The sequence below is a fragment of the Melanostigma gelatinosum genome (genome assembly GCF_949748355.1).
Source record: "Melanostigma gelatinosum genome assembly, chromosome: 22".
Taxonomy (NCBI): Eukaryota; Metazoa; Chordata; class Actinopteri; order Perciformes; family Zoarcidae; genus Melanostigma; species Melanostigma gelatinosum.
Window position 1 is genome coordinate 8,301,572 of NC_136655.1, and position 16,492 is coordinate 8,318,063.

At 43.1% G+C, this 16,492-nt stretch overlaps 1 protein-coding gene across 2 annotated transcripts; it reads right to left on the bottom strand.

Annotated features, from left to right (window-relative positions):
• Positions 1 to 565: 565 nt before the first annotated feature.
• On the bottom strand, positions 566 to 15,939 carry rassf8b (Ras association domain family member 8b). Of its 2 annotated transcripts, XM_079294194.1 has the most exons (10): positions 15,745 to 15,939; positions 12,969 to 13,036; positions 8,960 to 9,131; positions 6,941 to 7,291; positions 6,581 to 6,786; positions 6,186 to 6,389; positions 6,007 to 6,075; positions 5,707 to 5,829; positions 4,840 to 4,966; positions 566 to 4,367 (listed from the first exon to the last, which is right to left on the bottom strand). In XM_079294194.1, the coding sequence occupies exons 3-10, from the start codon at positions 9,069 to 9,071 to the stop codon at positions 4,252 to 4,254; spliced, it is 1,308 nt and encodes a 435-aa protein (XP_079150320.1). In that variant the 5' UTR covers positions 9,072 to 9,131; positions 12,969 to 13,036; positions 15,745 to 15,939; the 3' UTR covers positions 566 to 4,251. The 2 variants fall into 2 exon arrangements, with proteins under 2 accessions (XP_079150320.1, XP_079150319.1); XM_079294193.1 differs by lacking the exon at positions 12,969 to 13,036.
• Between the last annotated feature and the right edge of the window lie 553 nt (positions 15,940 to 16,492).

Sequence of the window (16,492 nt, forward strand, 5' to 3'; positions counted from 1 at the left end):
GAACAAAATAAAGCTGCATTTTGTTGTAGGATGGGTGTCCCTAAAATGTCGTGTTATCACCATTGCGTGACATGGTGACAAGCATTTTGATTTCGGGGATACAACACTGGAAGGCTTTCAGCCCTCACACTTTAATTAAACTTGTTTCTTTGGTCTACACGTGGATTCCTCCAACGTCGCTTCAGTCATCGTCTTTGTGAAATCGAGGACCCACTGTTTTCTAAAATGATTAAACGTGTTGTCGTGGTAAAACTGTCACTATTATAGTTGTAAACGACGTCATTTGTATGGAAATGAAAGCTTGAAAGGCACAGCAACAGCAACCAAGGGCGGTGGGGCTTAGCTAACAGTCAAATGTGTCGAGATTTATGTCAAAAGACCTTCATTATTTTTAGTTTGACACGTTTAGTTTGGTGTGTGGGGTAGTTTTGGGCTCAACAGCAGTGGGGCTCCCTGATAGGTGAAGATGCAAATCCTGTGGATTTCCTACATGAGAAATATGAAATACAAATCACAAAAAAAAAGTATTGACCACTGTATATCAGTTTATTCATTTCTGGCATGTTTTTTTAAATATATTTCATTCATTTTATTTGTACATTTTACATTTCTCTTGAGTTTGATTTTCATTTCTTAAATGTGTGGCTGAAAGATGACCCGAAGAAGAAAACGTGTTCAATTCTGAAAGCTAAAAACATCTGGTTGGTGAATTTGTGTGTGAACAATACAAAATCATAACATGTTTACTGTACAATAATTTGTCTACACAACGAGTTAATGGCATTATATAGTGAAGTTAGCCGAGCACAGTTCATCTCAATGATTCTAACCCCAGCCGATAGACTTTTACTTTGCAAATCATTGACTGTGTTGCAAATAATGCTCCACCTCTCTGAGAACCAACTTGTTACCTCTTTTGCATTTGACATGTTGCATCTAGGAGCCAATGCTACATTTGTCAAACAGCTGCTCAAGTCCCCGTGAGAGCAAATACACAATTGAACTTGTCAAAATGCTGGCGACGTAAACAGCGTTCATCCATAATTACCTTCTGCCCATTCTTGTCTGGGTAATTCTGTGTCTGGAGTTATCCCTGAGCCGCAGCATTTCTACTTTAGCTTTCAAAACCACTGGATGGCTGTTTTCATAATGGCTCCATCACATCGTTTGTTTATGCTCTATGTTTGAAAAGCACCAACAAAAAAGCAATCGTGAACAATATCTGTGAACTTACTGTCATGTTTCAATGCAACACGCATCTCTTTTACATCCATAGATGTTGTCTTTGCCAGAATTGAATCAAAGGGAATGACAGTAATGTGCAGGTTTTGCCCATTGTTCCGCTCGTGATACACTGAGCTGTCTGCTCTTTACCAAAGATCAAATCTCCACAGTGTAAATGTCAGCAAGGCAGAAAGGGACACAACAAACCCCGAATAAAATCATTCTCAGATGAATTGTTGCATCCTTGACAGCCAGTAATTGGGAGTCCAAATGAACCAATCACACATTATTGCATGCACGCACAGCTGCCTATTAAACAACAGCATTAAAACCCAACCTCTGTAGCATTCTGCATATTTCAGACTTCAATCTATACTTAAAAAAAACAAAAAGTCCATAAACTGCTGTGATCTGTAGACATTATTTGCAATTATTTTTTTTCGATAAGGCATGCCATGATTCAAAAAACGTTCAGTCAACTGCGATTCCTTTATTAGCGGGTTACAGTCTCTACAGCTGAAGTTGTTGTCATGACAATAATGCTGCATACTAAGGGAGGCGGAGGCGAGAAAAGAAAACTTTTTGTTCATTTCTGGGAATAGTTTGCAAAAGTCGTGACGTGAAATTCCTCCGGTTTGCCTTTTGCACCGCAGAGCAAACAACAAAGATCCGTCTCACCGGAGGGAGGAATTCACTTTGTTATCGCTCACGGCGCAAACACGAGTGTCTTCCTGTGGGCTCGAGCGAGGGTCAATGAGATATCGAGCTGGTGAAATGATTTCAAAGCTCGTGGTCGTGTATCGCTCTCTGTAAACCGGTGAGAAATGGAAGTTGGTAAAAAAAAATGATTGTAGAACAATGTACAATGTGTACCAAAAAAATCTGTCAGTGGTTGAGGAAGTAATTTGCTCAAAAAAAAAAAAAGAAGAATCACCACCGTATTGCAGAAGTGGGCAGGTATTAGCATCAGAATATACTTTAAGTGTCAGTGGAAAAGTACCGGTACTCCTTATATTACATCAATTAACAAACCACTTTATAGATGAGGCTGCACAAACTCTGAAACAAGAGAACTGCTTGTGAATATTTGAGCACAGATGCAAATCAGAAAGCTGCGTGTGAATCTCGGTACTCTAAATTCCCACAGTGTTTTTCGACACTAAAGTTACACATGCACACACAGAACTAAGTCACAAGTATGGAAAGTAGGACCAAAAGGCATTTGTGTGCATTCACTATTGCTAGTATTTAGACATTCTCACATCCGCAAATCTTTTCTACAGTCATCGTTTTGAGACTTTTTGTTTCACAGGTTTGACATCCACAAACATTGAAATTGTTTCAAGTTCAAAAGCGTATGGACCCTTATTAGAACATACATTCCACCACAGTTTGTGTCAGTATCATCGTAGAGATCCTCTGAGAAATATCCTTTTATTCTGTGTTGACAAATCATCAAATTAGAAATGGGTATTTTTTTTGTTTTAGCCTGATGAAGAAAAAAAACCCCTCAAATTTCTGTCAATTTCTTCTGTCAAGTTGCAACAAGACAGAGCTGAACCATCTGGCACAGCAAACCATGAAACCTGAAAGCGTGTCTACTGTTGGACTCGAGTTGGTATATTTCGCGGGTATAAGTTGCATCCACATAAAAAAGTACATTCATCTAACTATTATAGTTTTTCACACTGGCTTTGGTTCATAAGAGACATCTTTAGTTCATTGTAAAAAATCAGATGGAACAAAAGACTGCAGTATGTGGGTGTAATACTGCTTTGAGAAGTGTGTGCATGCTTGAAGAACACAGTGAAATATGTCAAACAATCCAAGTGGCACTTCAGATTATAAACTATGAAGTGCTGAAGCTTTGAAACAAAAACAATATCCAGCCATGTTTGACCCATGACAATGAATAGAGACAGATAACATCAGACCTCAGGCAACTTTCACACAGTTAACTTTCACGCGTCTGAATAATAGATGTTTTGTCGCCACCTGGTGGTCACATTGGGTATGAAGTCATTGTTAAAAAACAACTTTCCAAGCTGGATTTACACTGCAGGCACAAAGGCCTCCGTCATCACTCATCCTCATCGCTTCTTTCATATTCCAGAGCTTTTGGAGAAAGTGCTCAAGTGAAACAAAGGAGATTAATGGCTCTGCAACAAATATGACATAAAACTGAACCTGGAGCCAAACAATTTCACCAGAAATGTCCAAATAGTTGAAGATGTTCCTCCATTATTTTCTCCTCTATCATTTGTTTTATATGATGGGCGAACATTTTTTTTACATTTTTGTCAAACACAGGAAATATAAAGCAAATGCATTCCTGTTCATAACAAATGTAAAAATGTGAAAAAAAGATTGAGACACTGAGTTACACTGACATCAGTTACCATGACTAGGTATCACCTGAATTGGTGCCAAGTATTTTACCAAATTTCTATGGCGCATAGTTTAGTAGCTACCTTTGACTTCTCTTTTAACATTATAGACATCTGGTAACACCAGAGTAAGGCAATACGATATGGCTGTGGTTATAGCACAGGTGTGGTGTTTTGTGCATGCTCGTGCATGCTCGTGCATGGATTATGTTTATACATGTCCAAACTTTGCATCCTTCACGTTATGATTTACAACATAAAAAATAAAGTATCTGTTTGGCTGAAGCCTCCTTCGGCAACAACAATACATCTGCTGGCTTGTAGTTGTTTTTTTATTCTGAGAAAATGGAAGTTTAGAGTTGTGAGAGGAATCTTCCCTCACCTACTGGAGTACAGACGGTTTGAATGTTAGTTTGCAAATGGATGTTGACATCAGTTTGATTCTCAGTCCTAGTAAGACGGAAGAGGAGGCAGAGCAAGAAAGGTGCAAAACAGATGTGAGAACTGTACCCCCCCCCACTCATCCTCCATACTTTGTTTCAGTGCCTTGCTCAAGAGCATTTCAACAGTTTGGGGAGTCTTCCAGTCAGAACAACATCAGGCCGACCCTGCTGCTCAAATCATGTCTCCCACATTGGGGTCACACGTAGATGCCTTCAGGGTTGAGGCTGGAGGTTCCGCCGCTTTGAAGGGTGCGAAGGTCGCTGGGTAAAAGCCGAGAAGAGCCAAGTCGTCTCAGAGAACCAGAGTCCACGTCTGTAGCAAGCAACAAAAAACAAAAACAAAACAGCTTGATTCAACAATCCGACATGACATTCTTGTAATCTTGGCCCGTGACGCTCTTCCACCTCCTGATGAAAACAAAACGTTTGCCGGGAGGATTTTCATTTTGACGAACTGTGAAATTCTTCAGCATTCCGGGCTGCCAGTGATTTGGTCCATGTCATGGGGTTACAGACTTAAGCTGTCATTTCACAACAGTCCTGGCCTCTGCAGCTCAAGTCTACAGTCCAACGTGTCCTTCTCAGGATGACCACATGGTGACACTGTGTACATACACATGCCAGGACAATGTGTGCAAAGCATTCCAGTCAAAATATGGTTCGCTATGAAACTGCCCTTTATGAACAAGGTGATCGTTATGTGGCAAGGGTCTGAGTCTCTGTTGGTGTGTACGTGCATGTCTATGTACGCGTGTGTGTGTGTGTGTGTGTGTGTGTGTACGTGCCATTCTTGTTTTCTCCTGTAGGTTGAGCAGGCAGCACGGTGACTTTGGTACCAGTCTGCTGAATGAACTGCTGCAGGTTGACCTGTCGTAGCTCTTTAGTCAGCTGCTCCAGCTCCTGCTCCTTCTCCTGTGTTGGAAAAAAAAACAACCCACCATGACAACTAAATTAAGTCTATGCCAAGGCTAATAAATAATACACTCACGGTGCATTCAAATGAGTACTTCTTTTAAAACATGAGTTCAGCCCCTGTACCTAATTTGGATATATTTTTCTGCATTCGCTAAACTACATTTATGTATTTGCTTTTTAACTGAGGTGGATTTAATATGTGGAAATCAATATGGGATCCCACTGTGCTCAGGATCTCTCCAGAATTCATAATTTGAAGTTGAGAGAGTTAAAGAGAGGCGTTAGCTCCCAGATGGTTACGTAACTGCAAGCGAGGGATTGTGTACTTATTCAGGCCGCTCTCTAATCAGACCAAGAATGCTGTAATACCCTCTCTCCCTTCCCCTTCCCCTGACCTCATGCTTCCCACACCCTGCTGGACCTGGCCTGTACATAGAGCACATCGCTTCATAGGACGCAAGCAGCCAAGGAGCCAATGCACATCCCCGCGAGCCAGAGATTAAAACTTCGCTTCACTGCCCACAACTTAAATGAGCTTCGATTTCTATGGTTCCACTTGTGAGCAGAGGACTGAATTTCCCCGCACTGAAACGTTTAAAACATTTTAAAACCATTTTCAAAAAAAATGAATAAAACTTCAACATCCTCCCCACGTATTCTGAGCTGCCACGGTAGCTTTAAATTAAATTTTCAGGCTTTGGTGTAAAAAAAAAACAATAATCAGAATCTGAGCTGACCTGTAATCTCTTGCCGGACTGGCCAAGTGAGCGTTCCAACGCCCTGCAGCTGCTCTCCAGCCGAGCCGTGTGTTGGCTCTGCGTTTCAAGCTCTGCCCTCACTTTCCCCAGCTGGGATCGCACCTGTAATCCAGAGTGGCAAGTGAGGAGAGAAAGCCGAAGCTCATCAAAACTTTTGTTGAAGGAGTAATGGGCAAACGTAAACCGATCCTCACAGTGGAGATGTAGGAGGGCTCTTTCATGCTGTAATGTGGTTAAATGTGGGTGTTTATTTGGAGCCCATGATAGACTAGATCGTACCTCCTCCTCATTGACCCTCTGGTTGAGCTCGGCCTCCTGCTGCTCCTGCTCCAGGCCTCCCTCCATGCTCTACACAGAACATGGCAGATCATTAATCAAATGGAATAACTGGCATGAACATAGTCGTCACGGAAAAAGTAATTCCGCTTTTCGCGCCGCTTTTGAACCCAGCAGCTCACCTCTATGTGTGCCAAGTACTCTGAGAGCTTGGCCTCACAGTCGCGTACGCGGCCCTGCAGCTCGACTAGCTGTTGCCGGAGTTGCCGCTCGCTCTCGCGCTCAATCTGCAGCTCGTTCTGCCAGAATTCCTCCTCCTCCATCTCTGCATCGTTCCTCCTCACCTGCTGCTCGAAAAGCAGCAGGTCCTCCTCCAAGTTTCCTCCCTGGCAAGAGAAAAATAGTTCCATGTGAAAACTCTGGAGCAGAGAATGAGAGGCCAGTGACTGTCTCCTACTTTGTGTGAATGCCATATAACTGAATACATTTGTGAGGGTTTTAGAGTGCAGGTGTTATGGATCTGCACACATAATCTTTTCCTGTAAGTAACAGCACTAGCAGCTGTGGTTTGACTCACTTCATCGACCTCGCCAACGGCCTCCTCCCAGTCTTGCAGCTCGGCCTCGCAGCCCAGCAGACGGCTCTCCAGGGCCTGGAGTTTGTCTCTCTGCAGCTGCACCAACCGGCTCAGCTCTCTGGCTGGACTCCCATGTACAGATGCTACTCCAACACCTCCAACCCTGCTCAGGTTCAGACTCACCCCCCGCTGCTGAGGCTGTTTGGCTGAGTGGACGGATGAAAGGATGGTTATTCGATTGTGGAATGAAAGAGAAGGATGACGGTAAAACCAGGGCTTTTGACAGTATGTGCACAACTAGGAACAACTATTACTGACAACAGTAAGCTTGAATGTATTGAACAAACTAAAACACACTACCTTCAGCATCTCTGCTTTTCCCAAATATGTCCCGCAGACCCCTGGCCCCCCCGGTGAAGGTCAGAGACTTGCGTTTGGGTTCCCTTCGTTTGAGCGAGCGGTCTGTCCCCGACGGGCGGAGCTTGGCCAGAGGTGGCAGGCTCTGCCGGAAGAAGCCTCGCTCTGGGACGCGAGCCTGCCTGTCAGAGGCGGGCCGCTCGCTGACAGACGGGCCGGTTCGCTGGAGGATGAGCTGGACGTCGCTGGCATACTGACCCCACTTGTTGAGAGACACCACGGGGTTCTCGTGCGGTGCCAGGTGACGCTCTGTCTCACGCCACTTCTCGATCAGGGTGTACCTGCCAGTGCGTCCTGGGACAAAACAAGAAAATTGATGGCATATGGCGCTTTATTTCAGAATATTTTTGACATCTTAAAGGCCACGATAACATCTATTTTCAATCAGCTTCTTCCTATGAGCGATGGGGTTCTACAAGATCACAGAACACAGTCATTTTCCAAACAGGTGTGATTCGTTCATTCGGGATTTTCTGTATTTAACTTTTTTCTCGTCCTCTTCTCCCTGTTTTTAAGTGGGCGGGACTCAGTGGCAGTTTACAGGTGATGTCACAAACTTCCATCCACCTATCACCAGTTAGCAACATTTGAATCTGAACTAAATGACGGCTGTGGGGTTGTTTTATTACTTTTGCGTTTGAACAGAGATGATGCCTTCAGCTGATTCAGCTCAAACTTGTTCAATGAAACTCTCTTTGTATAGTTGTCATTGCTTTGTCCTTTGGGGGGGGGGGGGGGGGTCCCTTTAACCCGGGGCGTACCCCAAAGACCTGTTCTTGGCCCCCTTCTACTCATGAATCACAAACACTGTTCACTTTTATTGTTATGCTGCTGCTGACGATTTCTGGCCTGTAAAGTAACTTGCATCATTGAATGGCTTGGTACTTCTTTGTGTATGTTGTCATGGTTGAAACTCCCATTGGTAAGAAGCTACCGTAAGCACGCTTTGAAAATGAACTTCAAAAGAGCTTTGCAAGAAAGAGGAAAGAAAGAACATACCTCTCCCACCCGTGTGCAGCATTGGTAATTTCAAAGAACTTCACAATCATGTTTCGTAAAAGAACTTAACAGTGGGAACATTCAACTCAACAAACAGTGATTGTGTTGGGAAAAGGGCTCTGTTCAGTGGTTCACAGCTCTATGTGTGTGTGTACGCCTGCATTCTTTCCTGTGCAAATATAGATAAGAGTAAAACACTGCCCATCGTACCCTCGCCCGCTCACACAGTAAGGGTCCTTGTAAAAGAGGCGCATTCATCACTACAGCCATTCACATCAAAGTGCCCTGGCCTGGACAAAAGGCACAGCAGAACACAAAGGACAGTGGACGCCATTACTTCTGCTACATTGGCACCGTGAAAGACGGGGTTTAGGCTCTGAGACAAATCTGTGTTTGGGGATTCGTGAGAAATACCTTGAAAATCTGTCCATTTTAAAAGCAGTGCACAGCCTTCAATTTGATGAAATCATATTATTATGCTCTTGACTTCACAGCTATAAAGCACAATGCAATCCATGCAATAAGTAACTTATTTCTCTGCAATTGTACAGCACGTAAATAGACCAACGTCTGCAGCATGACTCATCTCGTTTCGAGCAGCCCATTTATGGGGGAAATCTCTTTGTGCCCTCTTGTCACTTTTCATTTTACTGCAATTTATCATCTCCAGTATTTCTGACAAACTGCCCGGCCAATATCGGACACAACCCACGTAGCAAATAAGAATCCCCATTGGGATTTATGTGGGACTAAATATTATTCACACCACCGTAGTTTAAAGTTAAGGAGGCAGATGGAGAAGATTTCATCTCACAGGGTAAAATCCACTCTTCTTGTTGGGGGTCTTTGTCATGGTATTAGTTGTTTTGTAATTGACATCTACAGCTCATATTCTTGTGCCGTTAGATCTTTTGTCGAGCATCGATCACCTGTGAACACTCGGCGAAGTCTCTTTGAGCTTACCAATGGCTTGTGCCAAAGCAATGACCACTTCCTGGCATGTGGTGAACTCTGTGACGCCGCACACGATGCGCTGCACTCCGTCCACCCAAACTTTCAGCTCCATGGCCTTCATCCAGAGGCCCTCATTCCTCCACACCACAAGGGGGTGCTAATCACGTTTAACTGGCCATCGCTAAAAAGGAAAAAATTAACATTATTGAGTGCAATGAACTTCGTTGATCTTGGAAACATTTGTAAAAAGCTTTACTGTTTGGGTTCACTCAGCAGCTGCTTTCAGTTACAATGCTCTAAAGCCACAAAACGTTACCTGCAACAAGCTGTTGAACAGAGAGGAGCATTTAACATTGCAAAATAATGACAATAACACCAACATCATTCTGCTTAAACTCAATATTCCTACATATCCCGAATATTTCCTACTTCCCCATGACTTTACAACCACTAGACAACCCATACAATACAGATGGAAAGAGCTCAAATCTTTATAAAAATATCAACCCGAGCAACACATGGTGGAGTGACACCAGCCTCCTGTAAACGAACAACTTACAACACATGTTCCTCTGAACTACTTTCCTGTAATGCTGCTGTTGAATTGCTGCAAGAACACACTTGTGGTGCAGTGATTGTGACCGTCTACATCCAATATATTTTTCATTTGCTGGTGGCGGTGCAGGAAAGCTCACAGCAGTTGCAGAATGAGAGCCATTTCAAACCGCTGACACAAGCACCTCAGCAGCGAGGCAGTCATTAGGAACCTGGCAAGGCCACGACGACGGGGCCTGTGCAACAGAGCAGTGAAGGAGCTGGTGCCTAATGCGCAAACTATTGCAACCCTACTGGGCAGCAGCCCTCCTTTTTCCTGAATGGGCCATCAGTTCAGCTCTGATCCCTGACTTTCGCTTGAGGCCTCCCTTAACAAGTTAGGCGCCTTCCATCTCCATCACAGCTGGAATGGGACCCCAATCCCCCCCCCCCCAGAGGCCTTTTCCTACTGAGACTGCATTACGTTGCTCACGCCTCTGCACTGGAAGCATCTGGTAAGGGCAAGGCCCGCCTCTGGTGGGGAACGGGATGATTTGTAACCGCAGACAGCTACTGCAAGATGCATCTGAACCCAGATGCCGGTAAATGAGACGATATCCGTGAATAGAGCTCAGCCGAATGGGGGAAGAAAGGGGGGAAATTAAAGAATAAAGGGGGAATGAAGGTGAAACAGGAAGGGGACAGATGGATCAACAATGCAAAGAAAAAGGTTTTAGGGTAGCTACGAGAAACTTTTGGGATGAAAAAGATATGAAACTATATTCATTTTGGTGGTGGCAGAAAGTCAGGGCAGGAAACACATCACGTTTAATGAACGATCTACTCAGTGAAAGCATTTCTAATCTGAATGCACTGTTCATTGGAAAAGTTGGACTTGACGGTGATTTCAAAACAAACTTGTTGCAATAACAAAAGCTCCATGACATGGTTTCATAACGCACAATACCCGAAGAGATGATGTGACGATGCCTTTAAAACTGTCACAGCTGCAGTCGAAATGTTTCGACGCAACGTTCACTCAATGACGGTCGATATTGGAATTCTCACCAGGAAGAAGAGCAAGTGTTGACACAAGCTTGTGAATCTGCTTCACCGCTCTCTCTCTCTTTCACACACACACTTGGTATGCGCACATCTGTGTGCGACGTCGTGCTGAAGTCATTCACTCCTCAGTGATACAATCATCATAAACCTATTTTCAAAACAGAAAGAAGATTAAGCTGCAGCAAAGCCAAATGTCATTGAAGTCCAATTGAGTCAACTATGAGAGACTTTAATGCGCAAATGCTCATGAATGAAAGGTGGAAGATTTAGGCGTTATTATATTATTATTGTAAAAAACATAAAAAAGAGACATGAGTCGAGCAGGGCAGGTTGCCACATAAAGACAGCTTGGAGTGTCTTTTCAGGTCTACAAGTCACCTTTTCCATCAAGGTAACAGTTATATTGAATTAAAACTTCAGATCCTTGGAGACACCTCTTGGCTACACTACTGCAGACACGAACAACATCAAACATGACCATCAAAACGAGAAAACATGAAAAACTTATCACACTGACACGCCTTTCTGTGTTGTTATTTTGTACAATTTCCAGAATTCCTTGACTCACATGCTCCCACTGGCCCTCTGACACACATATCACAACATATGCTCGTAACAGCACGCAGCGGCTATAGGAGCAGGCAGCTGTGCAGACGCAGATGTTCCTACAGGGTTTTTACACTTTGATCTTTGATGATGAAACAGCATTTTCTTCACCACTCAATAGCTGACTTCACAGGGATCTACAGTAAATGTACCAGAGAGCAGAAGTACACAGGATATAGAAGCTGTGACCCGACGGTAAGGGTACGTCAATGTCAGACCAATCGAATTCTCTGAACCCTGTCAAGTCTGTTTCTTGTGGAAACGAGCTTCGATTTTTCTTTACCCCGCTAATAACTTCCAACCCCCCCCGCTGCCAGAGTGTAAATAAATAAATCATGCACGCTAGATGGCGAGTGTACACAAATTAGTATGCCGCAACACGAGTGGTTCTATTTCAGTCCAGTTCCTTGTAAATGTATACGTTCCGTATTTAGTGTCGGACTGAGCGACACGTCTCCAGAGTGAGTAACCTCTGAACCTTTGGGAAAGGTGCCGTTGGAATTTCCTTTTCCATTCGTCACAGTTTAACAAACACACAGACTCAGTGCTTCACATTCCAACTGCACACTGAATCCTCCACATAGTCATCCATTTATAATCCAGGACAGTAAATTCTAACAGACAAAGTTGCCACATGTGTATGTTTTTGGGGGTTGACATTTTGTGGTTTGGGACAGCTTTTGCTGTTGCCGTGTGGTTTCACGCACGAAGAAGACGATCTCTTCTCTGCTTAACTGTTGAGCTAAACTTAGCGGTGACTTCAGTCAGCCGCCCCTAAAGTGTCATTCTCGGGATGCCACAGGAAGGCAGATCTTGGGAGGGGACAGTTCATGGCAAGTCAGTGCTTCTTATACGTCATTCCTCAAACATGGAGGGATATTTATTCAACGGATCGGCACAAAAATAGCATTTAAAGCCCCTTTAATATTTGAGATAAGCATTGAAAAGGTACAACGATGTTAAGATTGAAAGATGTAAAAGAAAAGCTTTTGACGTCACACCAACGATACAAGTAGGTTTGAATAAATTCAACACACCAACCAAAGAGTTAACTTCCTGCCTTGCTTCAGCCCAGTGCTCTCTCACTCCATTACTTAATTGCACTTTAACAAACTCATTGATTGAGTTTCAGGCCTGGCTCACCTCACCAGCAGTCTGCCAACAACAAACAGGACACAACAAAATGATGATTACCGAGTGTCTCTGTACAATCTAATTATCATTAAGGGTAAAGCTTTATGGAAATAAATACATTGTGGTTCATTTAACCAAAATTGTACTTGAAGTGTGCAATTTCTGACATACTAACAACATACTTAATGTATTAATGATGTATAATTACTGAAATATACCTAAATACGTTTTTATTTCAGTTATTTTGAGACACTATCGAGTTGTAAGTAGGTGTGTTGAAGTACATCTTTTGGTGCTGATGCTGTATTTTTTTAAAGAACTGCTAATAGTATATTGAATGTAGCACCATTTCTATAGTGCAGAAAGCATAGCACACTTCGGAGTCAAATTATATTTTACTAACAGACCTGAAAATGTGACTTTAGTGACTGTGTATCAAGAAGACGTGGCGTTTTATTAAAGCAGCACGGAGCAGTTCAACAACAACGATGACGCAATCAGGGGACAATTTTTAAAGCAATAAGGAGGCTGAGGCAGCAGGAGGGGGTCCACGGAAACAAGTGGTGCACAGACAAAAGAGCATGCTACAGTGTGTGTGTGTGTGTGTGTGTGTGCGTGCGTGCGTGTGTGTGTGAGCCCACATGGCTAGCGGCATGACTGGATGCAAACAATCCCTCACCATGGCGACGCGGCTCTGGCTTTGTCCGAGGCCTTACACAGATGACTGGATTGATTGGAGGGCACGGTCTGGGAAAGTAGACCAAACAATCAGGAACAATTAAGAAGCAACCCCTACTTTCCTGTCACTTCCTCTTTGTTTCCTCTGAATGTGGGCTGCGAGAAAGCGTGGAGGTGTATACTACTACTGCAGCAGCGGGGATTCTCAAGCTCAGGAGTTTGTCTGTTGGTGGAAATTAAGCGAGCCGGCATGCAGTTTAGTTGACCTCCAAAAGGGGAAATTCATCTCTGGCTGTACAAGCAATTTAAGTGAATAAACACACACCTTATTTATTACAATGTAAGTTTTTTTTCTCCAAACTATAACAAAGGTAAAACATACACAGCAAGTATGTTTAGTGCTGTGAATATGACGCCTCGGATGCTTTAGCCAAAGCAAATATGTGAACACAAGTCGACAGCCATGCCAGCAGCTCTGTGAGATTATTTAGGCCCAGTGTTGCTTTGAGCTAAATGCTAACAGCAGCATGCTAAATCTGCTGACGTCAGGCCCAATGTTTACCATGTTCACCTTTGTACTTAGCGTGTTGGCACGCTAACATTTGCTAAAAAGAGCTTAACACAAAGTCAACTTTAAACTTGTTCAAATGTTTCGGTCTGTAACAAAGTGGACGAGCCACATTGCCATCCATCGAGCCGCGCCACAAGATATGCTTATGTCAGCAGGTTTTTCAAACATAAAAAGCTAATTAAATTAGGATTTGACCCGTGTCCGCTGACAAAATGTCACTTTTCTTGATTGAGCGTCGCAGTACTATGCTCATGACTTTGTGATTTGGAGTTGGCACACAGCCTCATATCATACAACACCATCTCATCTTTCCTGTTTCTCCTCTCTGTTCCCACTACATCCACTGTTCGTCCACCCTGAAGTCTGACAAAGATATTAAAATGATTCAAACGTGAAATTGGATCAAAACAGACACCTTGCAACCTCCCATTTTCTCTTCAATTTACGACCTCCGCTTCAATCTCTCCGTGCGTGCTCTGCTAGCTGCAGCTGTGTGCCACTTCAACTTTGTCAGCTGAGGAGAGTGAGGTGGCTGCAGGTTAAACACAAAGCTGGAAGAAGCCGAGTGAAAAGATTCAGGGAGTAATCGGACAGAACAGCTTTCCATTCAGGATACAACGGAAGATTTTCCTGTGAACAAACAGGCAGTGGAGTTTTACGTGGATGCAACACCTGCCATTTGGCGGACATCTTAATCTGAAAACATATGATATGGCAGTGGACATGTGTTCATCACGCTTTCCACTGTCATGTGCATAAATAAGTTGTTAAACTGCAGAAGACATATTGGGAAAAAAATTCAAAATATAACTTTATATTTGTTGAATTTCCACAAGTGCTGGGATCAATCACCATATTGAAGTTGGGTGACCCAATTGCCACCTTGCAGTCTCAAAAGTTACAACTAATCAGCTTGGTGGAGACAATAAGCCTTTAACCCTGTAAGACTCGGAGCTCAGCTGACATGGAGGTGATGGGAGTGGGAGTCTGACTGGATTCACACTGCAATGTCTAGTTTTGTGCTTTAGGAGCGCATGTTGGACATGTTTACTCGTTTATTATACAGCTAAGCATTGTGAGATCAATCATTTTGATGAAGAGATTTGATGTCCAGCTTTCTAGTTTAAAAAGGTGATAAAAATACTGTATTGTTTATTCTAGTTGTTTTAATGCTATCTTATACAGACCTAAAGCAATTCATGAATTAGCAAAGAACAGAAAATTAACAAGCAATTTTTTTTTATTTGCTGCTGAATGTATAAAAGTTCAGAAATTGTTAGTACGGTAAAACAGGCAATTTGACGACGGCACCTTGGGCTTTAAGAAATTGTGGCAGGTATTTTTTTGTATTCTTTGACATTTTATCGACCAAAAGATACATCGAGAAAATAACAGTTGCTCTAGTTGCTGTTAGTTAGCATTTTATTTGACAAGAAATGGTCTTTAAACATCTATTAGACACAATCCAAACAGGAGACATGGACTATTGGGCAGGATATCTCTCAACTACAAAAGTTTTTTTTTTGCAGAAGCCAAATTCTCTCGTGCAATAACATAACTTTATATGTTGTATTGCCCTGCACTGCACGTGAATAAACTGTTCTTCCATTGTTTCCCAACCACAAACACAATATCAGTGCATTTTGCCCTTGCTTCCATATCACAGGTGCGCTTCAAGGACTTCCTGCTCTCTCACTACTCAGATGAAGGAACTCTGATTAAAGCCACTGCTGAGTGAGCGCTTATTGCCCAACTCTATTAAGAGATCCATCAGTGCAGTGCTCAGCAGATCCACTGACCACTCACTAATGTCCTGCTGGCTCGTGCATCAAGTATGTCACCAGGTGGAACACCACAATCACTCCCATGTAAGGATGTATTCTTGTGTGAATGTATAAACGTTGTAAAATAGTCTACCCACGTTAGCATTTCAAAAAGGGAGGATAAGGAGAAAATACATGAATAAATCTGACCCAATTGCGAAATAAAGTTATGCAACTCCAGCTGACCAGTGATAGCTCGGTTTTTTCCCGTCTTCTAAATAAATAACAAACTGGACATTCACTATGAAATGACATAAATGAGGTCATTGAATCGCCCACAACCTTGTCTTATTGGCAGCAGATTTGAAATGTTGCCGAGACTGACGCATTCAAGCTGGAGACATTGACTGCATTCAGCCCAGCGGAAATCGCCAACAACATACCTGTATTCAGCATTGGATCACTGCGTGCAAGAGCATTTCAACTCAGTGTTTCTCTCTGATAAAAAACAAAAATCCGGTACTTTCAGCTGCTTGTTCTGCGGGTTACATGCGGGAGATCCTGTTCATTCCGCGCTGATCCGAGCCTGCATTAGAGTTAACAGTGTGCGCACGTCCCCCCCCGCCTGTATCACGCGTGTGGATGTAAACCATGCGTCCGGCCGCTTATTGGACATCCGACATGGGGGACTCTCAACATCTGCCGCTGTGCCCGTTAGCCCGCTGCTCTGCCCCGCAAGTGTGGGAAGACCACAGGGCGCGTTGTCAATTGCATCGGAACTGAACTGGGAACACCGCAAGGCATGATGGACCCGGTTAAAGCTGCAACGCGACGCAAATGGACCCCGAGATGCACTCGGCTGAAGCGGTTTTGATCGGAGAGTGATTTGTATCGGCAGTTTCTATTTGTCAGGTGAAAAGCAGCGTTTTCAGGGTGACATTGTACCCATAAATAAAAAGTGTTGTTCACATATTTCTACGGTTGTTCATGTCACAATCCAATTGGGGTATGTGTTTATTGATCTGTTTTTATTTCTTTAGGATTTGTGCAGTTCCTTATTTTCTGTTTTCAATTGAAATTATAATTTTTTAAATTCATGTAAAGAAAAAATACTGCGTTGAATTAATCTGAAAAAGTGAACTGACCTAGTTGAAAGTTGTTCACGACATCAAGCCCAATTCCACTCCTTCT